Below are 27708 nucleotides of genomic sequence, written 5' to 3' on the forward strand. Positions count from 1 at the left end.
TCTCTATCTGTAGAAAATTGATGTAATCTCTCTGTATTATTTCTTACAGATACATATGAATCTATAGTTATCTCAAAATAAAAAAGATTACTTTTAAAAAATCAAAACGTGCAGGCCAAATCAGGGAAACAAGTATGTCAGTTTGGCAGTTACGACATGAGCCTTAGATCCGTGACATCATAATGGTAGTGATCTCAGGTTACTATGGAATCCTCAGGCTTCAAGCATTTTACAGTACTCTGCCTAGTGCTGTAGACTCACTTGATTTTCAGTCCTGAGAACTGAAGACAAAAGGATGTTCACATCATTCAGAAAGTATGCAGAACTTATAGGTGGTCATTCAAGGCTTCACTGCAGAAGGTAGTCTTTTGATATACTATTTTTGAGCCTCAAAACAGACTGACAATAACAGGAAGTGTTGTTCTCTTTTGTTTCTTCTAATACGTGTACACTAATGAGTAACTTCAGCACCAGCTTCGTGAAAGGCTACTCAGGTTCGTAAGATTCAGTGCTGCTGAGCTGAAGAGAGCAGGGTTTACATTCTCGGAGGAGACACTTTCTTGGCTCCACGAGAGAGAATTTTCCCAGGTCTATGAAAATATCTGTCCTATTTATGAAAGAACTTTTGCATTCTGTTCAATTTAGCTGTTTTACCTATGATGACCAGAAAGTCCTATCAGCGCTCAGTCAGAGCTCAGCCAAGTAATAGCTAAACTCTTGTGTTTAGAAACTTTTTGATGTTTCCAGTATTTTTGCCGATCTTTGAGAATTTTTCCCCCAAGTTTGAATATTGATTTAGATAAGATTTAGGTAGATTTAGATAAGTAAATTTCCAGAATCTTCAGTTGTCTTCATTTTTATCTTAACATGAAAGCAAATTGTAATTAATTCTTCACACACACACCGTATCATTTTGTTTTATATTAGGCCACCAATTGTCCTGTTTGTTGTTGTTGTTTGTTTGCCTTCTTGTAATACACTCTACCTCTTGATCCTCCCCTTCCTAAAAGCTCATGATTAGCTTTGCTGCTTTCTCCACCCCACGTCTAAGTGTTGGCATGCCCAAGGGCTTTGTCCTTGAAACTGTTCTCCATCTGCATCAATTCACCAAGTGACCTCATCTCTCTCTCCTTTTTTAAAATATTTTGTTTATTTATTTGAGAAAGAGAGCATGTGAGAGAGAGAGAGAGAGAGCTCAAACAGGGTGGAGGGGTAGAGGCAGAGGGAGAAGCAGGCTCCCCGCTGAGCAGGGAGCCCGACGTGGGACTCGATCCCAGGACCCTGGGATCATGACCTGAGCTGAAGGCAGATGCTTAACCGACTGAGCCACCCAGACGTCCGACCTCATGTCTTTCAATAGCTTTCTATAACTCAGCGATCCCTGAATGTGAGCTCTGGAGCTCTGCTTTCGGGGTTGAGACTAAATTTTAGTGTTATGCGAACCTTGACATTTAGCATAAAACTCTATTGTATATTTGACTAGTAACTAGCTGCTCCGTGGTGTTTGGTGGGTTGCAGGAAGAGCTCTTCTGTTGAGGTGGATGCCTGCAGCAAAAGCACTACATCATCTGAGGGTGCCGCCCATACCCTGCTTATCCACGGCCCCGTCGAGCTCAAGAGAGGCTGGAGGAGGCAGAAGCGGCACCTCTTCTTATTCAGCGATTTCTTGCTGGTGTCCGATACCAAGTATGTATACTAAGCAACGTGCCCTTGTGATGATCACGAAGTTACATTTCCATTAACCCTTACCATAAGAAGACATGACATTTTTTTTCTTTTGTTTTTGCCCATGTTTGGATCCTTCATTCATTCAACAAGTACTTATGGAGGTCTTGTTTTGTGCCATACCCCCCTCCCCCCCACCCCCCCGCCTGCAGAGAATACAATAGAGAATGTGACAAGCAGTGTGTCTCTTGCCTGGAACTTACAAATGACAAAAATAAGAGGGGTAATTATAGATTGTGATTAGTGCTTCTGATAGAAAGTAGGCAGGGGGCCGTGTGGAGATGATGGGAACGTATGAGAGAGGGGTAGTCCAGGAGGGCCTCTCCTAGGTGGCAGCACTGAAACTCGATCTATGGGATGAGAAGCAGCCACAGTCCTAGACAAGGTGCCTGAACCTTCTAGGCTGAGGGACCGGCAGGCTACGTGGGTGCAACCTGACCCCTGGGGGGAGGGGCTCAGGAAGGCTGATTTGATGGGAGCCGAAAGCATGGGGCATGCGATCAGATGTGAAACTGCGCTCGGGGTCCAGTCACACACGGTCTTCACAGGCCATGGTGAAAAGTGGAAATATTTTGCCAAAGCATTTTTAACTAGGACTGACTGAATCTGATTTATAGCTCTCGCAAATTTTTCTGACTGTTGGTAGGTAATGGATGGATGGTTGAGCAAGAGTGGGAGCAGGGAGACTGGTTAGGGGAGGCAGTAGTCCTGATGCCTGCTCTCAAGGGCTCCAGGATAGGAGTGCAGTAAAAAGGAAGGAGGCAGCAGACAGATTGGGAATATATGCTGGAGACAGAACTAACTGCGTGCACTTTCCTCTCAACCCTGAACACAAAGGTAACTGATAGCCAGCCTGGAACCTGATGATTGCTCAATAAATGTCCAAAAGCAGGTGGATGGGAGGTCAGCTGTTTACTTGCTCTGTCTCTGTTTTCATTATTCACAAAACATCATGAAAGACAAAGACTATTCCAACCAACCAAATATCAAGAAGCTTTTTAGTCACCAGAAAAAAACTACGCCCCCTTTATTTTGCTGCCCTCACCAGCTCCCAGTTATGCCATGCCATTAGTAAGCCATGCAAGTACTAATTTGGCAAAATGCTGTACTCAATCTGAGTGACATTAATGATAATTTATCAGGGGCTTACTACATGACAGGTGTTATGCTAAGAACTTCATGTATGCAATCTTCTCCAACCTTACAACTACCCTGTGAGATGGGATTATTTTTATTTTAGAGAAGACCTCTGAAAATCAGAGGTCTGAAGGTTTTGCCCAGGTCACCATATTAGTGATGAGTAGAGTCTACATTTGAAATTAGGTCCGTTTCTTTCAAAGTACAGGCTTTTACTCTACGTGTGGTGCTGCTGTTTCTATTATTTCTATTTTTCTGAATTTCATACAACATTCCATGAACACCTAGATTCTCTCTCATTATTGAAATCAACCTTTCCTTTATGTTGAGTAAACAACTCCAATCTGCTTGGTATCTGGTAAGAAATAGGTCAGAATGCTTAGTGAACTGAGAAATGAAGGTAGTGTAGCTGTCCAAAAAAAAAAAAAAAAAAAAAATCAGAGGCAAAGACAGAAATAGTAAAATATATTTGAGATGAGTGATATTGCCTACAGATGTAGCCTTGGAGGTGGTGATGTCATGAGGAGGACAGAGAGAAAAAGACTGTCCAGGTCCTGGCATGAGGTCCGTATGACGCACTCTGCTCCTCCTGATAGAGGGCCACATCATTATTTTTAAAAAAGCAGACTAGTTACCATTCCCTTTATTTAACCAAGGTGAGTACAGGAGACTAAAATGTGTGGGATGCATGCTGGGGACCACACGAGGAGCATTACAGATTCCTCGTGTAATTTCCCCACAGCCCTCCAAGGCCAGTATTGTTACCATCCACCGACTGCAGAAATGAAAGTGGGGATGGAGGAAGTCTCAGGAATGGACCTGTCATCCACAGGGAAATGGTGGGAGAGACTCCAAGCCAGGCCTGCCTTCATCCCAAGGCCACACTCTTCCTGCCACACCATGCCACACCTACTCTTGCATGCTCAGCCCGAGACACGCTAACAAACAGCAAACTCCTTTCCTGCTCCTTGGGACCTTGCAGACCACTCCCATTCGATTTATAAGGGGAACAGGTTGTCCTTCACTTTGTTTTCATCTTTGTAATTATTATAGCACTTAGGGAGAGGAGAAGACCTTTCTTTTCTTACTAGAGCCATTTATTGTCCTGGATACTGCTTACCTCTCAGCGGGTTTTACAGAACCTACGGTGTTCTGCTGAAAAGATTTTATATAAAGGCAGTGTTCTTTCCCCATGAGAGAACTGCATCCTTTTAAGAGCTGAATTTTTTATTTTGATTGGTTCACTATTACAAAAGAAGTGCAACATTTTTCCTCTTCACATATTGCTTTTGAGATAGGTCTTTGTGTCTACGCAAGGGTTTTTATGATGTGACAAAATCTACATCAATGTATTTAATAATGTTCTCTTTAAGAGACTCAGCTCCTGAAAGATTATCTTATATACTTTTTACATCCATTTGGAATATTAGAAAATGTAAGTGATCTCAGGCACTTGAATTTGGCTTCTAAAACCAAGGCCCTTGACAGAGAGAGAACACAGATTTTTGGAAGTCCAAGTTCGGGACACCATCAGGGTCAGGTTCCCGCGAGAGCTGTCTTTCTGCGTGCAGATGGCTGCCCTCTCGCCTATGCCCTGTGGGGTTTCCTCAGCGCCTGCATGTACACACACACACACAGAGCTCTCTCTCCCTCTTCTTACAAGGGCACCAATCCTACTGGATTAAGCCCTTACCCTGATGGCCCCATTTACACTTAGTTACCGCTTAAAAGCTCTCTCTTCAAACATGGTCATATTGGCAGAGAGGGCTTCACGGTAAGACTGTGGGGAGCAGTGGGGGAGGGGACACAATTCTGTCCCTAGCAGTCACGAGCAGCACTTCATGCTGTGGCCGCGTACAAGTTTTTGCCACAGTTTTTAGAAAACGACCATGAGAACATTCCCATAGTAAATATTTGGGTATATTTATGATCACTGTGAATATTGGACAAGTTTACATTTTTTTTTTCTAGAAGGAAACAACTAAAAAGAAATAGCTCCTGCATTAACAACCTTGTTTCATCCCTGTCATCCTTGTTCTTGGAGGATTGTGTTATGTCCTGAATCAATCTGTTCAAATTAATCATCTGAATTTAGGGCCTACGTTTTCCAATTAGCCATAAGAAGGGGTTGGGGTGACCCAGGTTCTGTTTTACCTCAGCTCACCTGCAGGCTTCAGCTGGAAACTCTCATCTTTAGGTTGACGCTATAGAAATTAACACAAATTGGGTAAGTAGTTGACTAATTGCTACCTCTGTATTCTGTCAAAATTAGTGAATTTTAGTTTGTGTGTAATAATAAAAGGAATTTAAATGTTTGTTTCTTCACAAAGAAATTATATTTCTCTAGTCGTACAAGATGTTAATAATAGTGAAAATTGTTTGGGGATTCTTTTCATACGCCTTCAGAAATTTCTCAAGAATTGAGGTCAGATGGAACCTTCCTTATTACTTTTGATATTCATTAGAATACTAAATAAGTTATTTTTCAAAGAAAATTATTACTTTATTTTTAAGAACAGTATCTGCTTGATAAATATTAAGATATTAATACTAGTAGAGGCCCATGAAGAATTTACAAAAAGGAAGGGACTGAACTTAGTTCTTTAGACATCACATCCCTCATATGTAGTTATTAAAGAATATAAAATGAAACAAAAAATGAATTTAAATTAGGTCAAAAGATGAAGATGACTATTAACTCATTATCCGTGAAATTACAAAGAATTACTTACAGAATATAACAGGACCCCCACTCCCAACATCTGTAAAAGGATACCCCTATCTTAGAACAGGGGAAATCCCCCTAGAATCCTGTAAATTTCCACAGTGCACTGGGGCTTCCCTTCTGGTATAAAGGTTGAGGTAGCAGAAAGCAAGAGTGATATCCATCATGTTAATACAAATATAATAAAGGACTATTTTTAGAAATAAAAACCACAGTTCTTTCTCCTCCTCTTTCTTCTCCTCAAGTCAGTTTACATTAGATTAATACTTTCTAATTTCTACTGAGATAATCCAGTTGGGTCAGTGATTGAGAGTGAAGAAATGCAGTAAGACCCTAGAAGAATCCACTGAAGTATGAAGCTTTGTTGTAATAAACTTTAAATATTTCCAAGCTAGTAACCAGCTTTGTTAATATAATGTCTTGAGATTTATCCTCTCACTCCCCAGATAATCCAATGAGAAAGCCTGATGGCTCTGGGGATCGAAGTGAGGCTGAGTGAGGGTAGGAAACATGAGAAGGGTAGTTCATGGAACGATAGGTCAGCAGCCACAGAGGCCAAGTGGTTACAAACATGGGCTCATGAGTTAGGCTGTCTGGGTTCAAACTCTCTTGCCTTTGGCAATTTAGTTGACCTTTCTGTGAGTTTCCTTATTTGTAAAATGGAGCTAATAAAGACCACCTAGTGTAGTTGTTTGAGGATTACATTTTTTATATTTGTATTTATAAAATATTTAGAACAGTGCTTGGCATATGATAAGTGCTCCAAATGTGATAGGACAGTCGAAACCATGCTCTGGGCTTTGGGATAACTCCTTGGTTTGGAGTAGATAATCTTGGTGCTTTCTTGAACTAAGGAGAGAATTACTGAAATGCCTTTTTCCAGGTCAATGTATTTGGAAGTTCCCACACAGTACCTTGGGTGTCTGTATACACACAGATACCTACATTAGAAAAAAAAAAAAATCTTAAAAACCAACAGATATATGTCTATCTTTCCCATTAGCCATATATTTCTACCCTGACAATGCCTTTGGAGTTACTATCTAGAAAAATGATTTTATCTGATAATCAGACATCTGATATCTGATAATGATTTTATCCGATGACTTTATTCATTGTGTCATAAACTTTGAATCTAGATTATCCTTCAAGTGTGCGTCCAGCAAAATTATTTTTATTTCATAAAACCCATTGGAGAGTCTTAGCTTTAATTGTTCCATGAATCACTGGAGTCACAGGGATTTTTGCACATGAGGTGTCTTTGATCTCATTTTAGTTTAGTGTTTCCACATGTGTTTCTGAATAGTAAGGAGTTCCAGAGTGGTGTGTCCAAGTTCCCTAAGCATCCCTCAGAGGGCTTATAACTATTTAAATCCCAAGCCCACCTGAGAGTTAAAGTTGTGAATTAACCAAATCAATCAATATGGTGGTTTTCATGTTAGAGATCAAAGAAGATTAGGCAGAAATTGTCAAAAAGCAATTTCACCACTGACAAAGTTGATCACCTTCTGACTCCTCAGAGAAATGGGAAGTATCCATCACTCACATATAAGACCTCCTGACCGCTGATCTGGGATTGATTGATGGATGGATTGATGATTTTTAAATTGGGCTCAATCTGTAGGCTAACAGTTTTTCAGTTTTAGCCATAATCTAAGGGAAAATGATATGGATAAAATTTTAAGAAGGGAAATTGAAAATAACCTATGCTTTAAAGGCTAGAAAGTATTTTTTTTTTAAATTAAGGTTGAAAATAACTTTTAAATCTTTCTGATCCCCCCCCCCCAAAAAAATCTTTCTGATCCAAGTTTATTTTTTGTTCTTGGTTTGTCTCTCTCTCTCTCTTTTTTTTGAAGATTTATTTATGTATTTATTTATTTTAGAGAGAATGAGCGTGAGCGGGGGGAGGGGCAAAGGGAGAGGGGAAGCAGACTCCCCACTGAGAGGGGAGCCTTACATGGGGACTCGATCTCAAGACCCTGAGATCACCACCTGAGCCGAAACCAAGAGTTGGATGCTTAACCGCCTGAGCCACTCAGGCACGCCCCCTGGTTTGTGTCTCTTAAGCAAAAAATTGTATGACTATTTTTATAAATCGTGTATCAGGTAGCTTTGTTCAGCCCCTCAAATACTTTTTGAAGTAAGCAAGTCATAAATGAATAATTAACTATAATAATAACCATAAAACTATATATAATAAGAAACAAATTCTAACAATAATAAATGAATTAATGGTTTTCTTAAAAAGCTCTGGAATATATAGTCTTTACTCAACACTCAACATTCAGAAAAATGGCCACTTGCTGCCATTTGAGGAAGTGTTTTCAGGGCCTTCCTAGGGCCAGACTTCGCTCAACACACACTTTGTAAAGGTCATGTCACCATTTGCTGTGCTGGGCACAGAGGGTAATAGAGACAAGGGAGGCATGCTGTGCCCTGGAGCAGTGAGAACTGGTCTCTGATGAGCACAGCTGTTCCCATAAGATTTATGAAACAAACTAACAGAGGTCTTGTTTGGGTATCTTTCTAGGTATAAGAAAAAACTTAAGATAAAAAAGAAAATACCACTGAACACCATGTGGACTGCCAACTGTATGGACAGAGTGGAGGATGCCAACATCTGTGCTGGGAGGTCCTTTATCCTGGGCTGGCCCACGGTGACCTTTGTGGCCACCTTCGGGTAAGACCGACCGTTTGGTCTTGTATTTACATGGGATAAAAAGAAAAACATTTTAATCTGATTATATGTCAAGCCAGTGACTCCCTTTTTGACTTCCCATAATGACACTCATTTGCCTTGTACTTCCCCCCAAAAGGTATGTACAAATGGGAGCAAGTAGATAACATAGAGTGGGAACTATTGGAGTAATTTCTTTTGGTTTTGATCAGTGGTTTTTCCCATGGGCTCTAGGAGCCACTTGAGGAATTGGGTGTTTTAGGCATATGGAAGGAGAATCAAGAGAGTGAGGTTCTAGAACCCCTCTCCAATATCCTGCCCCCTAATTCCCAGGGGGTATGTGTGTTTCTAAATCACTGGCATATTTTTCTTGAGCAAGTACTATTAAAGAGTCCAATTAAATTTGAAAAATTGCTCTTATACTCCCAAGGTCATTCCTTTAAAAATAGTATGGAATTATACAAATAAATTAATCATGTCATTGAATATGAGGTTGCCTGAATTGCTGTGTACTGATTATCTTAGTTGGTGTCTCTAGAGAGGTGACCATCTAAAACAAAAGTATGATTGCATTGAGTAGAGGTTAGTTGTGCAAGACACATTCTTAGGCTGACACGAGGATGGGGAATGTGACTCTCTACCCCGGACATCCTGAGCAGACACTCCTGAGTTTACAGGGGTGGTGCAACACTTACATCTGCTGTTTGAAACAACCACACCCCAAGTCTCATTCTTGTTTTGCACAATGAGTGTTCATCACATGCACTTAACACCCTTCTTTCTTCTCCTCACCCCACTCCACCAAAATGTCCCACGTCATCACAAAGGGAAGACAACGAAAATGTTTACAAGTTGTTAATTTATTAAGCCCTATAATGCAGCGTTGACTTAAGGAGAAATTTTCAAAGCTTATTGGGAAGAAATATGTATTTATATGCTCTCCGCATGTCTTCTTTTCCACGACGCATTTCTGTAAAGATTCTCAGTTCCTCTTGCTTCCTGTCTTCTCCATGTTGCAAATGGAAGGAAACAGTTTCAATTGGGAATGTATAAAGTCTTTGACAGGGGAGTTTCCAAGAGACTTTTTTTCCCTAACAAGCAGGAAAATGTGGAAGCCAGGCTTATACATGTTATATTAGTTAAAAAGCTGTGTAAACATATAGAAGGCATTTATAACAATTCCTGGCACCTAGTGCTTTTGCTATTTGTGGTTATTACTGTTCTGCAGATCAGCATGGCTAACTAGAAGCTGTGTCCATGCGCATAGGCAGGCTGGGACGCTAAGTGGGCGTTCCATTTTCCAGATGGGACAAATCCTGAAACAGCGATGGAGGGGTTGGGGAGCAGTGTTGCTGGGAGGAGTATAAAATGTGGCAGCCACTGTGGACAGTTTGATGGTTCCTCAGTAAGTCAAACAGAATTACTATACGACCCAGCAATGCCACCCCCAGATAGATACCCAAGAGAAACGTAGGTCCACACAAAAATTGATACACAAACGTTCATAGCAGCATTGTCGACAATAGCCAAAAAACAAACAAACAAACAAAAGTAGAAACAACCCAAGTGTTTATCAACAAATACACAAAATATGGTACAGGAGCTAGAAACAGGAAGGAAGGAAGAGTGACTGCTTCGTGGACACAGGTTTGCTTTTGGGTGAAAAAATGTTCCAGAACTAAACAGTCACGGTAGTTGCACAAAACTGTGAATGTACTAAAGGTCACTAATGGTCAATTTTATTTTGTGTAGTTTACCACGGTAAAAAAACGCTAGTAAGTGGTAAGGCCATGTATGCATGAGGCTTAAAACATTCGCAACTTTGGGTACTAAATGCTGTGAAAACTTTAGTTGAGAAAAGACTAACCTTTAGTAGTTTAGCACTAGCTGGATCGATCTTGCTCAGAGGATCACAGTAACGAAGAATGTTTTCTAGAAACTAATTTAACACATTCCAATCTGCTATGTGTATAAAGAAATAAAAATATTACAGGTGTTTCTTCCTAAAAAGCTATTCTTGTTTCTGGGCCAAGATAGTTCCATCCAAATGCCAAATTCCTTAAGTATGATTTAATTTGAATAATAATGTTCTTTATATCTGAATAGCACTTGCAGCTGCAGGAACACTCGGGGTATAATTAACCCTTTTCCAGTTCTGGAAACTGAAGATCAGCGCAGTGAAGCAAAGTGCCCATGATCACATAGCTTGCATCACATAGTTACAATTAAGTGTTCAGATTCAAAACCAACTTTTCTCCCACTTTAGGATCTACTTCCCATTGCTTTAATACGCTCATAAAAGAGTGGGGTCCCTCCAAAGCGCAACTATGAGGACAGTATGATATTAACACATGCATCCACATCCTTAACAACTGGCTGCTGCTATTTTTTTTCTGGAATGGTGATCTTATTTTGCTAGTATAAGTATTGTATGTATCTTAATTTTTTCTTCCCATTTTTTTTAAATTGCAGTTCTTCGGAACAAAAGGAAAAATGGCATTCTTTCCTTCAAAGGTATCTTGTCACTATACATATTATACATCTTTAACCCATGAGAAAAGAATAAATCTCTTCAAAGCAGTGCCCCCACACACTATGCTTCCCCTACTTAGTAGAAATTGTTAGACTATCCTCAAATAATTTCTTATTTAGATGTACCCTGGCTGCTACTGCAAATAATCTGCTCTTATTTACATGCACATATTGCTTATTTTTGATGAAATTCTGGTTATCACTCTCATCTTCCCCTTCTCTCAGACCTAATGATTGGAGCTAACATTATTCTCAAAAGATACATATTAAATTTTCTTAAGTGCAATTTACTCTCCTGAGTGATGCTCAAAGCACCTTCTCATTCCTACCCTTGAAGGTGCTGGGCCCTCCAGTCTAGGCAGGAAAGCTTTGATGACTGGATCCGCTACTCACATCTTACATGACAAGAGCAACCTGTTGTTTTCTGAGTCATGTCTTACTTTCCTGAAATAGTTTTGCATGTTTTCTTCCAACCCATAATTTGATGTTGCTGAGTTTATTTACATGCATTTAAAAATAACAGAGTATGTTGAAAATTTTAGCCACATAGATCAATTTGAAAGTAAGCTAATAGCTAATTCATCCTACTCTATTTGGGGTTATTATTGAATTTGATTAGGTACATCAATCTGGCCAAAGAGAAGGACCAGCCCAAAAGCATTCCTCTCAGAATCTTCACTGAGGACATCAAGAACTGTGCCTGTGTAAGTGTTTTTAAGACCAAAAATTAAATTCCATGTTCCTGATTCAGATAGAATGAAAGAGATGGAGATGGAGATAGAGAGAGGGAGGGAGGGAGAGATGGGGAGGTAGGAAGGAGAGAGCAAGAGATAAGAAGAGAGAGAGTATTTAGAAAAGTACCATGTGGGAAAATGTATTTTCCTGTCTACACGTGTCTTTGTATACATAAAGAGTGAATCCTAGGTAATATGAAGTGAGAGGAATCCATGCCACAGTACTTAAGCATGAAAAGAATATTGCATGTTAAATATCCATAATATTTCCCTGGTTCTTTCTAATAGCAACAACACTGGCTTGTAATAAGGTGATTTTCACATGCAGGTATTTCCTACTAGAAGTAAACATTTTTTCCCAATGGTTACTACTTATGTACAGAATGGTTTGGATTGTTTCCACAGTTCTCCACCCTCCCCCCATTGACGCTTTATTTGGTATAACTGTAAACTCACAGAAAAGTTGTAGGTATAAAAATAAAACAAAAAACACCCCATGCACCCTTTACCTAGATTCAGCTATTAGTAACATTTTACTCCACTTGCTTTATCATTTATTTTCTTTCTCTGTCCCTATTATGTGTATGTTATACTTATTTTTGAGGGTCATACAAATGCCATGGCCCTTTATCCTTAAACCTAGGTATTTCCCAAGAATAAAGATATCCTCTTATATCACCATCACACAGTTATCACCTTTAGTAAATTTAACATCGGTGTAATACTTTACTCTGCCTTCCATGTTCCCATTTTGTCAGTTGACCTCAATAATGTCTCCTTTCCAGTACAGGATCTACTCAAGGGTCAGGTATTTCACTTAGTAGTTATATCAACTGCAGAGGGGTTTTGAAAGGTCTTTTGATCCAAGGAATATCAGGGTTGAATTGAGCTCAGAGGGATGACACTTTTAAGGGATCAGCATATTTCTATCTCATTTTCTTTTGGCTGTTGGGGGGAAAAAAATCAAACCAGTTGCCCATTCTTGGTATAAAATTTGATTTCTGAAATTGTAGTGCAGTAGCCAAGACATTTGCAATGATGAACAAGATACTTTGGGTATCTTTAAGTGACATTTTTTTTTTTCCTGTTATACTTTACAGTAGCTCTAGGTCACACAAAATAGTATTTGAAGGTGGAAAAAGGGGTAGTTATTCCTGGCCAAAGCAAAAGCCATGCAAATATTTTGATTGGTTTCTAAGCACCAGGTAGATGCATTGCATGAAGGAGATAAGGCCAGAGGGTTCTCTAGCAGCAGAGCACACTCTTGTCTCTGCCTGCTTTGATTTCAGCTGTGGCAGTGGGTTACACTCAGAATTTTCCATGGAAAATTACCTTGAAATCTTTAAAAATCAACTTTATTTATGTATAATTTACACAAAATAAGCATTTCTAATGTTCTTCACTTGTTCCTGAACATCCAAGTTTCCCTCTAACACTGTTTTCATTTCATCCTAGAGAGATGATCCTTAGCATTTCTTGTGCAGACCTGGTGCAAACAGATTTTCTTAATTTCTCTTATCTGAATATGGCTTTATTTCACACTCACTCTTGAAGGATATTTTGAGGGATGTAGAATTTTGTTCGCAAACTTTTTCCTTTCAGCTCTTTAAAGATGTTCCACTGTCTTTTTGTCTTTGTGCTTTCTGATGAGTAGTCTGTGATCAATCAAACGTTAATCCCCTGTAGGTGATTTGTCATTTTTCTCTAGCTGCTTTCAAGAGTTTCTCTTTATTTTTGGTTTTTAGCAGTGTGGCTATGAAGTATCAAAGCATGGTTTTCTTTGAATCTGTCCTATTTGGCATATTCTGAACTTCTTGAATTTATAAATTTAATTTCACCAAATTTGGGAAATTTTGATCATGATTACCTCAAATATTTTCTTCCCCATTTTCTCTCTCCTCTCCTCCTGAGAGTCCAGTTATATGTATATTAGACCCTTTCATATTGTTCATAGATCCCTCAGACTCTTAATTTTTTCAATCTTTTTTTCCCCTTTTCTTCTTCAGACAGGATAATTTCTATTATCTATTTTCAAATCACTGACTTCTTTTTGTCATCTCCATTATGCAATGTAGCCTAGTCAGTAAATTTTTTCTTTAAGATATTTTTCAGATAAAAAATTTCTGTTTTTAAATATTTTTAGTTTCTATGCTAAGATGCCTCTTTCGTTTATTGTGAGCATATTTTCATTTGTATCATTGAGCATTATTGTAATAGCTGTTTTTGGCTAACAGTCTGAACATCTAGATCATCTCAGGGTTGGCTTCAGCTCTTGAGAATTGATCACATATTCCTTGTTCTTCATATATTAAGTAACACTTTGACTCATATAAAAAAAAGTAACATTTCTTTTTCTTTTAAATTATTTCAAAAAGCAGCTTATTTTTCTGAAGTCATTTGTTTACAGAGAGCTCTATCTACTGGAATTTATCTGTTTTGGAGAACCTACAACATGCAGGAAAATATACATACATCTCTGGAATTACTATTTTGAACATAGTATGTTCCTTATACCATGAAAACCATTATCTTGCAGACCAGATAAATTAAAAAGTGATTATTAGTATTTCAAAAGAGATTTTTTTTTCTTTAAAAAGATTTCATGGGAGGGATGCCTGGGTGGCTCAGTCAGTTATGCATCTGCCTTCGACTCAGGTTATGATCCCAGGGTCCTGGGATGGAGTCTTGCATCAGGCTCCCTGCTCAAAGGGGAGCCTGCTTCTCCCTCTGTCTTCTCTGCCTGTGGCTCCCCCTGCTTGTGCTCTCTCTCTGACAAATAAATAAACAAAAATCTTAAAAAAAAAAAAAAATTTGTGGGAAACTTTTTAAGTTGTACTGAAAGGCTTTCAGACATCTTAAAAAAAATAGCAGAGCCATTACTTCTAACTAAATTTCAAGCTAAGACCCAGTCTTGAATCCTCTAGACAATTTAACATAGGAAGCCCCTCCTAGACAATTTAACATAGGATATCCTTGAGTTTGGGTGCTCTGAGTCCTACTGCTAGGTTCTGAACACTTTTTTTTATAATCCTTAAAGCTCAAGTAGTTTGAAATCAATGAACACTTTTGTTTATACAAGTTCGATTATCAAGCAACTTTTGGGCCATCTGTCATATCAAGCAATTGCATTTCAATTCATAAGAAGAAAAATACAATGAAAGAACAAGTTTCTTTTAACTTTGTTTTTAATATTTTTAAGGACTGTGAGTGTCCACTTCTGTTGCTTGTCTTCTTCATGCACTGTTTCTCAAAGAACACAGGCCTCATTGCCTAATAATGTTATAAAAAGTGTATGCGTGGTTGGTTACATATTGTCCTCTTTTAAAATGTCTTTTGGAATTCGGGTACTTTTATCGATATCATCTCAGATTCCTATCCATCCCTTTCAGATAATTTTCAATAACTGTTTTCCTTGTTGTATGGAGCAGTTTCTCAATATAAGGTGTGATAGAGAGATATTATAAGTAACTACTCACTGTCAGAGTTGCGAATGGAATATAAACTTCTAACATTTTCAGTCTCATTTCCTAGACTCATTGGTTTTATTTGTCTCAACAGATTTCAACAATGGAAATCTTAGTAACCATGATGACACAAAGAAAGTATTGACTAAATAGTTTTTTTTTTTTTAAATGTCTGTCACAGACGGTTCTTATTCTGATTTTGCTGAAACTGAGTATGTAATTGCGAAGAGAGAAAAGTATCTAGCTCCTCCTTTTTAAACTATCTCCCCTCTCTATTTTGGGAATAGCCTTATGGAGCTGAGGGTCAGTTCATGTCCCCTCGTGGAATTCTGTTTTTCTCTTTCTTGCTTAAGCTGCTATATTTTGTAAGCCACAAATCCTTGAAGGGAAATATATGTTTCACTGAAATGTTTCCTACTAGCTTCATGTTATGTAAAGAAATGAAAATATAATCAAGGGTGTGTGCTCTACATATGCTTTACTTTGTCATTAACTGAAAACAAGCTTTGCCTTTAGAGTATGGATAATAATTTGACAATAATTATTTGGTCACCTGCTTTAAATTTTTAAAAATTTATAGCAATTTTTCTCATTTCTTTTTTACAGTCTGTAACTGTAACAGTAACAAATTCAGACACAGTGAATGACATTATCAACATGTCACTACCAATGCTAGGAATAACTGTAAGTACCCTTGCAAACTATTTTTAATTTAAAAACCATCTTTGACTTTTGAGATTTGTGTGTGTGTGTGTGTGTGTTGTGTACCTCCCGTTATAAGACAGCTGATTATTATACATATCATAGTCATATTTTGTCCCCCAGATTTAGAAATTGAAGGCAGCAAAGCTATATTATTAGCCTATACATGGGTGCTCTTCTTGTCTTCCCATTTTAAATTTTCTGCGAATTCAAAATCATAGCATAAAATTGGGCTATAATTTTAGAGTGCTAATAACAACATGCAGTTTATTGTATATATTTTATACACAGACAATAAAATATTTCTAAGTTTCTAAATATTTCCTCCTCTATTGGACTCTTCTGTCTGTGTCTTCATTCCTGATTCCTCCCCATCCCTGTTTACCCTGGTCATCACCCAAGGACTCAATCCCAGTTAGATGAATCCTAAATTATATGTTTTGTTGTACATTTTGACATAAAGACCACATGGCTAGAAGCTACCTCCTCTTGATGCAGTTCCTTGGGATGAGGCGGCTCACACCCCTTATGAACTGGTAAAGAGGACAAGTTCTGAATAAGACCATGATCTGGGGGCAGTTGCGTACATATCACTTTCATCTTGTTTTGGTTTTAACGGCCTGTTCCTTTATGTTTTGATGGCGCTGGTGTGAGTTGCTGGATTTTTTTTTTTTTTTGATGAAAGACATGGACATATTTGAGGATGAGGTTTTCTAAGGGAAAAGAGAGGGAGAGTGATAGTCAGATGGACAGAACTGAAGGGAGCACTTGTAAAGCACAGCTTCTTATATAAAATCCTCTATAAATGCAAAAATGTCTTGCTATTATGACATGACATAATTACAAGATTCTTACTTAAATTCTGTCTGACCCAATGGTATAATAAAGCCCCTTAAAAATTCAGGGCAACTGGAATTTAGCATAAGAAATCAATGATTTCTGTACAAACAAAATTTAATAATATATCTGAAATAAAATTGAATTTATATGTACTGACTAAAGCACATATCTACATTGATTTCTAACCTGTATGATATATATACCCTAAATAGGAATTAAGTCTTAGACAGAGAGTGAGTGGTTTTAGGGATGAAGTTGAGGAGATTGATTAATGATGAAGCTCATTTTATTTCATGTTTGTGATTTTCCTTTGCATAAAGTGATCAATCTCACCACACAAAGAATTTCTGTTTTAATGAAGAATTGGGGTTATTTGGCTTTATGTATGCCTGATTTAAGGGATTCCAGCATAGCATTTCCAAACCCTACCCTACCTTACTAGCTCTCACGAGTTATTTGCAATACAATTTTGAGCAGATTTAGCTATGTGTGTGTGTCTGTGTGTCTGCGTGTGTCTGTGTGTGTGTCTGTGTCCATACCTATGACCTTTCTTCATAAGGGCAAGACCATGATTTTTAATCAGGAGTCCAGGTCAAGCATAGTACCTATCACCAACAACTCCATGTCAAACATTTTTTGCTTTAGTCTCCTGGAAGACTCTCTAAAATAGTTCAGCGATCTTTATAATTTAGATGTGTTTGTTTCAAGTAGGACTTCCAGGTTTACTGGGCGGTAATTCTGCTGGGAGTAATTGTTTTCTGCATCTGATATGTTGTCTAGGTTAGAGTCCTTGTTCTTTCTCTCCCTGAAGTGGGGCTTGCCTGCACCAAAGCCAGTGGCTGACTTCAGTCCACTAACTCCTCAAGGCCTCTTGGGCGTTTGTCTCCTTTTGCCCAGGGCTGCGGAACTATTGATGCCTTTCAAGTTACTTTGCTCAGGAATAGTCATAGCAGGGTATATGGCTCTCTGGACAATATGCATGTCAGGGCAGGGACATTTGGCGGCAAAAGCCAGCATTATCCAAGGAATCTAGAGACAGCGGAAGGCAGGACTCTGAGATTAGAAGTTTCCTCCTTAGCGAAGGGGCACAACTGTGATTTCTTAGGCCATGGGCCACCCACACCGTGAGGGGCTGATTGTACTGTGGTTTCCTGGCCTTTATCAAAAATGACAAGAACCTGGGACGGTCCACTGGAGGCTATGAGGGAACAAGTTAACAAGTACTGTAGCTACCTCCATGGACCAAATGGCATTTATACTGGCCCCAATTCTTTCTTTCTGGAAACAGAGAAATGCAAAGGAAATGTGTTCTTCAAGTACTGTGAAAGATTTGTTATGATGCATAGTTCTTTTTGTTTCCAAGGGCTCTGAGAAAGACTACCAGCTGTGGGTGAGTGCTGGCAAGGAAGCGTCCCCACACCCACTCACTGGTAAGTGTCAGGGAAAATCTAAGATGGGATTGATTAGGTTCAAAATTGTAACTCTACATCTCAAAGTAATGGTTGTTCTGTCTTCAGCTTAAATACCCTTAAAAGTGAAAATCACATGCAATATTCACTCTCACGTTTATTAAAGAATTACCAGGTGCTTACTTGTTCCCAGGCACTGAGGACATCTCTTCATTCATCAGCTTAAGGTCTAGTTAGGGAGAGAAATGTAAATTTTTCGTTTCTACTTCATTTTACCTGACAAACGGAGCTGTCTTAAAAATTTTTTTGTTTATTGTTTACTTACTTATTTACTCACTTAGGTATGAAAGCATAGAATTGGAATTTTTTTTTCCCATACATTTATTTTTCATATTCCAGTCTTGAATTCCAGTTCCTAACAACTAAATAGCCTCTATTTTGTGAGAATCCGCTAAAATCCAATCATGTCTCTGAATCCAGGTATAGGTATGTATTTAACACCTGCTCTGTGCCCAGAAGTTTTCTCAGCATCATAAAGAGAATGAGATAATCACATTTAAACTCCTCAAGTCTTCACTGACTAAACTACCTGCACTTTGTTGTTTCTCAGGCTTTTTCCATCACTGTTCTTAAGGTTATTGATAAACAGATTACACCTCTCCTAAAATAGTTATTAGCACAAGTCCTCTAAAAAAAAATCTTTGGATTAGCAAAATTGTTCAGTGCTTACCAAAAATAGAAGGATTAAAAAACAAGAGAAAAAAGAGAGGATCTGTAGCAGACCTTGAAGTATAGTAATGTATGGTAATGGTGACAATGATTTCTGCTAGAAATCTTAGAGCATTCCTTCTTACATGCGTTTTTCAAAATCTTTTTAATAATCCTGTGAGGCGGGATGCCTGGGTGGCTCAGTTAAGTGTCTGCCTTTGGCTCAGGTCATGATCCCAGGGTCCTGGGCTCCTTGCTCAGTGGGGAGCTGCTTCTCCCTTGGCCTGCCGCTCCCCCTGCTTGTGCTCTCTCTCTCTCTCTGACAAATAAATAAATAAAATCTTAAAAAGAAAATAATCCCGTGAGGCTATTACTCTTTTTCAAGTTATCTAAAGAATATTTTCAAGTGATCTAGAAATCTAAATAACCAATTTCTTTCTACGAAATGTATATTCCCAGTCTTAGAATACAGAGAGTCACCAAGGGCATAGCTGAGGAAAAAAATCCCCCCCACCATTTCATGTTTCATATTAATATTGACATCTCTGTAAAAGTCGGCCAACCACAAAAAGGAAAAAAGTCAAATACTTAAATATATTTATTTTAATAAAGTGCATTAATTTAGGTAAAACAATATAGATGATAACTTTTTAGACTTTGAGCAGCTTCACACACCAAGGCAGCTCTAAGGAATCCGGAGAGCCTGTCATTCATGATGATCCATTGGCAGCATTCAAAATGCATTTTTTACCAATGCTCTCAATTCTCAATTGCGGATTATCTCCTGGTTATCTTTGTGATTTGGTTGTATTGCTGTCGTAGAAGCTTCTTTTTCCTTAAAAGAGGGAAGTCACTGTGATTCTTGTGAACACATCAATGACACTGCATCTATGACAGATGAGAAGGAACAGCAAAAGCTCCCCAAGTTACATTCAATAATAAATCAGAAATGACAGAAAGAGAACTTCCATTCTGTTCTTAAAAAATGAGATCCATATCCTATAGCACAGGGTCTTTGAGAATTCTATAGAGAGGAAACAATTTAAAGCATACAAGAACAAAACAAATCACTTGGCAGGCAACTCTCACTGACTCTGGGTGCAGTTTTCCACTCTGTAAACATCGTTTTGCACTTTGCTTCTGGGTTCCCAACACTGTTCAGCCTTCCCTCTGATCATCACCTGGCAGGACTCCCCTTGGAGGAAGGGCAGCAGTGGGAGGGAAGTATAAAGCATAAAGGCAACCCATCCCACTGCCCTTGAGTAGCTCTGCCTCTAGAAATTGACAAAAGGAAATGAAAAAAAAATCTGCTCAACTGACATTATGTGAGAGAGAATAGCAATTCTTAATATATATGTTCAATTATTTAAAAAATATTACCCACCAATGCATATTAATATATTTACTCTGATCCTTATAAGTTTGTGTGAGGGCAAGCATTTCAAAGGATGAATGTAAGGCTCAGAGGGGTCAAGTAATTTGCCTAAGATGTGCAGATCTCGTTAGTGTCAAGGCAGAAACTAGAAGGCCTTAAATATTCTCAGATGGAAACACAGCGAAAGTCAGCATTGTGCAATGCACTGATGAATCTTTGTATTCCAAGTAAAGTAACATGCTTTACATTTTTTTTCTCTTTTTAAAATCTTTTCCTTGGGCACCTGCTTTCTGCAGGGTGTCTCCAACAAGAGCGAATATGATGCTCACTCAGGAGGCACAGAGTGAGTGCCAGAAGCCCCAGGAGAATAGCAGCATATACCAGTGTGATGCATACACTCATGGGAAGGGGGATTTGATCAGAGCCATCACCATCAGCCTGAATCTATATTTTTTCCATATAGGACATAAACATCCCTATGGAATTAAAATGAGCCATCTTCCATCTACCACACTGCTGCCGCAGACACCAGAGGACTCCATCTCTCCTTCCACCCTCCAGGAGTCCCTCCTTCTGGAGCAGGGGTTCGCAGAGATGCAAGGCCGGTTCATCCTGAAGCCCAGGCACCCGGCGCAGAATGAGCAAGGGAGAGGTGAGCCCCTTCCCTTTCTTCAGGTGTCTCCTCTTGGCTCATGTCTCCACTCTTGCCCACAAATTGAGGACACAGAGCTCACTCTCTCTGTGGGGGGTGGGGAGGAACAGTAGAGGCAAGAACCCCAAAACTGCACAGAATCGAGCTTAGAGAAACCCAAAGGTCTTAGGACCCAACTCACTTCGAGGAAGGTTGTGTGCTTGTTTTAATTCTCCTAGGTAGACTGTTAGCTCCTTTCTCTGTATCCCCAGAACACTTTCTACATATAATTATGTGAGTACACATCTGTGTGTCTTCTTAGAGCACAAGCTGTTTGTGGCCTGGAAACAGGTCTTCCCTATTCCAGGGTTTTATCTAGTATCTCAGGCCATCACAGGATGGAATCAAATGACTGCATGGCTTAGACGCACCTGGAATGGAAGAACTCCAGTGGAGTAAAGAGTTATGGAACTGAATTGGATTTATTCTGGGCTTAGGCTGAAGTGGCCTTGGGCTTACAGTTAGAATTCAAGTCTCAATTCTGCCCCCACTTTCCATGTCTGCTTCAGACACAGGTCAAGGCTGGAGCTAGACTGAATGTTTATGGTCAGGGCTTTTTCATCTTCCTTCTTGCTATTTTTTTCCCTACCATTCCAGTATTCTCCCATTGATATTTTTTTCTCTGATGAAAATGTGTTATTCATCTGAGAAGTATTGGGCCAAAATAGAAAGTATTTTATTGTTATGATTGTGATTCTATAAGCACAAAGTTTCAAAAATTTTATTTTTTAATATTCATACCCTAATTCAAGCATTAGGAAACATTAACCCAAATCTTGCCAGGACTGTTTAAGAAAGAATAGGTTTCCATAAAGTTAGCTTGTTTAATCATTCCTATATTTTTCATGGCTATAGCATATATTTTTATTAGTAATAGAGGCAACATGACCTCTAACAGCAAATAATGTACATTATGAAACATCCAGCTAAGCCTGAAAATACCTTGGAGAAAGTATAGGACTCAATGTGTACTTATTTTCTGTATACTCATAGAGTAGCTAGATATATAGCTTTGTACCAAGGGATACAACATTCTTCTTAAGAGCATTCTTCTTATTAAAGCTGAAGAATGGAATATATTTGGGTAGTTTTAGAAATAATAAAACTAGGGGAAGAGTAGGGAACCCAGGTTGCATACAACAACTCAACTTACATATTAACACGTATCTTCAGCAAATGCATACATTTTGATGTACAGGAATCTCCTCCTGGATTTAAGAATGTGTTTGCTTTCTTTCTTCTCTCCTTTTAAAATGGTAGCGGTATCAATTTCAGAGCAGGAAGAAAGAGCCTTAGTTAAGTAAAGTGGTAGCCATCCTTCATGATTGCCTACCTTCTAGAGGTTGCAAAATCAAATAGAGAATGGGAGTGATGTCTGCTTTGGAGGGGGAAGAGACTGACGTCTAGACTGCCTGAGGCCTTCTGAGCAAGGAAATTACTTTTATCAAGGCTGCCACGAGCCATGCCTTGTGCTGAGTAGTACATTACATTTAGTTCAACGAGTTGTAGGCAGCAGCATTTATGTTAAAGTTAAGCAAACCAAAGCTTAAGAATTTTTGAGTAATCTAACTAGGTGGCAGAACCAGGATGCTTCTGGTTCTTAGATCCTGGTCTCTCTGGTCAAGTGCCATGAGTGTTGCCACCCACGTGAGTGGATACGGTGATGCACTCACTACATCCCAGAAAAGCCCAGTGGACAGGTGTTTATGGGTGTTTGGTGAAATGTTGCTCATTTGTTTATCCTTCTACAGCTTGGCTCCTCTGTGGACTTTTAAAGAATTCAGTTATTTAAGCAGATTTTATAAGCAAATGTTAAGGTATCTTATAAGGAAAACATTCATAGCTGAGCAGTAGAAACTTTCAACTCAGCTTTTCACTGCAGATCACCTTTTCTTTGTAAAGCTCTTCTTCTGCATTCCTTTGATAGGGAATGTTGGGTAATTCAAAATCATCTCTGGAAATTGGGGATAAATCAGGCATTCATAATCTCTCATTGTTTTTCTTTTTGTATGTTTTCTTTCAAGCCTTGTACTGGTATGGTGTATATACATGTATGTTTGAGTATGTGTGAGGAATTGGGTGCAATTCATTGTGGATTAGACTCTTTTCCGTAAATATCAAACATAATTTACAAAAAAAAAAGTCATCTCTGGGTAGCTTGGTGGGGTATCACAAGAAAACACAGTCACCTGGAATCTTACCACATAGCCAGCATGTAATGACTATTTCCCAAGAACCCTGAATGCAGGGAGTCATCCTTGGGGATGGCCCAGAGCAGAGACACCAGAGGCCACCTGAGAAGTGGGGTCAGGCGGATCATGTCATGAGAGGCAGATCCTTTTGATCATAGAAAGATGAGCACTCAGGGGCACCTGGGTGGCTCAGTCGTTAAGCGTCTGCCTTCAGCTCAGGTCATGATCCCAGGGTCCTGGGATCTAGCCCTGCATCAGGCTCCCTGCTCAGTGGGAGTCTGCTTCTCCCTCTCCCAATCCCCCCCTGCTTGTGTTCCCTCTCTCGTTGTCTCTCTCTGCCAAATAAATAAATAAAATTAAAAAAAAAAAAAAAAAGTTGAGCACTCAGAAAGCCAAAGAGGAAACTTAAGACTGGAAGGAGACTCACTGTGAAAGCAGATGATTAACAAACTCAGCTTGATTTGAATACCAGATCTTTTGAGCTTTTAAAATCAGATCTGACACTGGATGAATCCACTAATCATACTTACCAATAGGAAACAAACAACAAGTGAAGTGCCTCGTGATAAAGCACAACGGGCAGTAGATGGGATTGAAAGCATTGACACTAAGTCTGATCAAGTCTCTAGGTTTAACCATCAGTTTGCAGGATCTGGGGAACAACTGTTAACACCATAAGAATGCTATTGGCCAATTTCAAAACATGGAAAATTCTACACAAAAAATGCCTCAGTTTCCCTCTTCTAGCCATTGCAGTGAATGTACCGTAGAATGGGAATGGTGAAAATAAGGTTAAGCGGGATGGCTGGGTGGCTCAGTTGTTAAGCGTCTCCCTTGGGCTCAGGTCATGATCCCCGTGTCCTGGGATTGAGCCCTGCATTAGGCTCCATGCTGGGTGGGAAGCCTACTTTTCCCTCTCCCGCTCCCCCTGCTTGTGTTCCATCTCTCACTGGCTCTCTATCAAAAAATAAATAAAATCTTTAGAAAAAAAAAGAAAAGAAGGTTAAGCGAATAAAACAACAACTACTACTACTAATCTCACTTCTTCCTTAGATTACAGGCAGAAGACAGTTAAAAGCGGTTTTTTCAGAGACTGGGCCTGTTGTCTGGGCTCCAGCACTAGCCAGGACAGCCAGTGCACAACCCCACCTTCTTCAAAGCCAGGACAGCTCTTTGGAGTTTCCCTCATGGATGTGTGTAATAAAGACAACTTGCCCTTCCCAATCCTGGTAGGTCATCTCCTTTTGGTCTTCTATAGCCCTTCTGAGGAGGGGACACTCTGAGAGGCCACGTGTCCTCATCCAAATCTATTCCCAAATGGAGAAGTCATTAGACAGCCCCTGGCTTTGGCTGAGAAGCTCTGTTACTGTTATTTCAAAGAATAGAATCTGATTTCGGTCCTGCAGAGTCATGAGGCAAATACAACAGGAAAAGACATTCTCCATTCCACTTGGGTCTTGTTTCCACAAAGACATGCGGAGGCTTGTTCAGATCAGTCAAAATGGACTCTGTGTATGTGAGTCTCTGAGAGTCCACCTCATCTTCACACTCTCCCCTCATTGCCTTCCTGAACTCACATGAGTCTCAAGTCTCCTTCAGCAGAGTCTACTCAGTCTAACAACTGTAAACATCTGACACGAGCATAGACTCATCCTCTGGCAAATAGGAATCTGTTAATCCTAACAGAATATGTCAAATGAAAGCCACAGAGTTTGGCCTGTGTTATCTCAAACTGCTGTAGTGAATTGTCAGTGTGGACATTGACTGAGTATTCGGTGTCTCTGCAAGCACTGTACGGGATGTAGGGAACGTTCTGCTAGCTATGAAGAAATGTATCATCTTAGCTAGCATGTTACCTGCTAGCTACTACCCCAGGTCCTTGCATCACAGCAAATTTAGAGGGTAGCTAGGATTATCATCCTCCACACTTCTTAAATGAATCGGAAAAGCCTCAGTACAGGATGTATGTGCCCCAGCTCACACAATAGATAAGTAGCATAATAGACTTCAGATCCATTTTATTCCCTGAGTCCAGCCCTTATTAAGATTCTACACAGCAGGGAGAGGACATGAAGATACAGCAAAAGACAATGAAAGACTCATGAGAAGGGAGGGTAATCAGAGAAGGGGAAGAGAGTTTCTGAGCCTGACTTTAAAAGAGGGAAAGAAATAGAACAAGTAGGAATGGAGTATACACTCACTTAAAGAGAAATAAACAAATGGGAAATGTGTATTTCCTAAATAGACTTCCATACTTGGCGGAGAGCATCTATGTAAGGCAATAATGAGAAAAGAATGGTAAAGTAGGAAACGGACGGTGATTGTGCAAAGGCCTTGAAGCAGAGAATTTTGATTTAAGAGTGGAAACTCAATGGAAAGGAAAATCTGCTTAAAAGAAGTGTTTAAAATGTTTCAGTGTATGACTGTAAAATGGATATATGGGTAGAAAGTATATAGAGAGACACTGAAAAAAAAAACAATCTAAATTGACTTTAGTCCTTTCAGCTCAAAAACAGTGTACCATTGCATTCCCCTCCTCTTTCAAAACGGAGGCAAGCTTGAGCTCTGCGTTTGGGGTATGAGATGCGATATAATTTTCTTTTCTTCCTACAGGATATGCTTTCCCTTATTAATCAAAAAGGGTCCCTCACAGAATGCATCTTCAGCAAATCACCCAATATAAAATCAACCAGGGTCCTAAAGGAGAAACTAAATTCTGGGGTCAAAGTGGACCTGTACAGCGAATCTGTTCATGTGGTCGCATCCGTCTTAAAGGTAGGGAAGGTTCTAGCATTATCCACACACGAGTAACTGAAGCTATGATTGGTGTCTTTCATCATGACTGCTCAAGAACCATAATGGGCATAATAGATTAAGAACCTGACAAGCTGAAAAACGCTTGACAAAATCAAAATTTAAGGAAGCTACTTTAGGAGTTAAAAGCCCCATATGTTAGAAATTCTTTCTGTTTTCACCACACACCGCCTACCCTGCCTTCACTCCTGAAGTCGCCATGCAAAATACTAATACTGAAATGACTACTAGTCATGATAATAAATTTCAAAATACGCACTGACACATACACACTGTTTACCCATGCAAACATTCTCACCACCCTCCTAGTGAAGGCAAAGTTTCCAAAAGAAATAGAACAGGGAAAGAATTTAATCCATCCACCTTGGCACTTATGAACAGCTCTGAACAACCCTATGTTAACGTAGTAATGACTACAGTCTTAGAATCTCAGTCACATTTGGTCTTCCCTTGTCCCCCGTTAATGTTCGAAGATGTGATCAATAGCAAAGTCCAGAAATGACTTAGGTAACCACTCCTACACTGCGGTCATAGTGATATCCAGTAGTAATATACATATAGGCATCAGGAGACAGGAGAAGAATGCTGATACATTACGTAGCAAGATGAGTGTTGCCCTCTGTAAGGTGAGCACATGGAATCGATTTTCTAGCAAGAGTTAGGAGGTTCCGGGTGCCTGGGTGGCTCAGTTGGTTAAGCGACTGCCTTCGGCTCAGGTCATGATCCCGGAGTCCTGGGATCGAGTCCCACATCGGGCTCCCGGCTCAGCAGGGAGCCTGATTCTCCCTCTGACCCTATCCCCTCTCATGCTGTTTCTCTCTCTCTCTCTTTTAAATAAATAAATAAATAAAATCTTTAAAAAAAAAATCATTAAAAAAAAAAAGAGTTAGGAGGTTCCTTCCTGATTCGGTGTTATAAGCACCGACTAGGAAGAGGGTATGCACATGTGGGCATAGTGCTTAGACATTTCTAAAGTTTTCTCTTCCTGAAGTTGATGGATCTTGGTGGAGAAACAGACTCTGCAACTTTGGCCTTGATAATATCATGTCAAAAAACTGGGAATGGACCTAATCTAGAAATGAATCTATCCTCAGGACCTCAGTGAGTCTACTATTAGACTCTCGACTTTTAGACAGTTAAGAAAAGGAAGAATGAAGCAATTGTGCGAGTAGCTTTCTTCCAGGGAGCACACATACCCCGAGTGAGAAGACCTAGTTCTTTCCTAATATGTGTGCAAGAGCCCACCTGTTTCTGTTTCGATTGTTTCAGGCCTTTTCTTGCTAGAGTTAAGAGCTAGCACTGTGTCTAAAACAAGCAACATGGGTAAGCGTATTTCTGTCCAAGAAGCTAATAGGATTTAGGATGGTCTATAGCCAGACCCTGTCAGTTTGTGGTACTTTGCAAAAAAAGCACACAAAGAAAATAAGTTCTAGATGATAGAAGGGAGCTTTATCTTCATTTCTACCACAGCCTAAGCTCTGCTTTAATGCCTCTAAGATTTAGGGGGAGAATATCCAAGCACTTGATGCTGCGTGTGCAAGTCAATGGAGAGTCAGAGCCAAGCTCCGTGTGGGTCCCAGTTTGGGTATCTGTGAAGGAAGTGGGGGCTGAACTGAATTTTTTAACTACATATTTTCTCTGTAATATTTCCAATACATATTTTCTGTAATATATATACATATTTATTTTTATCTCCACAAGTATTTCCTAAGAAATATCCCAGGATGTATATTTTTGTCTGATCTCTATGACAAATGGCTCGGTGTTATTGATCAAGGGAACGAAGAGGAGAAGATGACTGCAGCGCGGAGGTAACGATGCAATAATTACTCTACTCTGGTCACATCTCCAAAATACACCCAACATACTATTAGGAAAACATTGGCTTACGTTTTGCAGCTTTGGCCACTATAATCATGACGAATGTCAAAGAGTTTCAATTCTTCAAAGCCATGGGGGTCAGCTTCAGAATAGAGGCACGCT

At 39.4% G+C, this 27708-nt stretch overlaps 1 protein-coding gene across 1 annotated transcript; it reads left to right on the forward strand.

The window, feature by feature from the left end:
* Positions 1-454: 454 nt before the first annotated feature.
* Positions 455-27594, forward strand: LOC135363235 (rho GTPase-activating protein 20-like). Its single transcript, XM_064583874.1, has 11 exons — positions 455-498; positions 1519-1686; positions 8118-8267; positions 10737-10778; positions 11416-11500; positions 15601-15678; positions 17900-17966; positions 20492-20680; positions 23965-24140; positions 25525-25686; positions 27427-27594. Exons 1-11 carry the CDS (start codon positions 455-457, stop codon positions 27538-27540), a joined length of 1275 nt encoding a protein of 424 aa, XP_064439944.1. The 3' UTR covers positions 27541-27594.
* The last annotated feature ends 114 nt before the right edge of the window (positions 27595-27708 follow it).

Source organism: Mirounga angustirostris, unplaced genomic scaffold, assembly GCF_029215605.1.
Source record: "Mirounga angustirostris isolate CCGP_5_RB_7025 unplaced genomic scaffold, mMirAng1.0.hap1 SCAF_69, whole genome shotgun sequence".
Classification (NCBI taxonomy): domain Eukaryota; kingdom Metazoa; phylum Chordata; class Mammalia; order Carnivora; family Phocidae; genus Mirounga; species Mirounga angustirostris.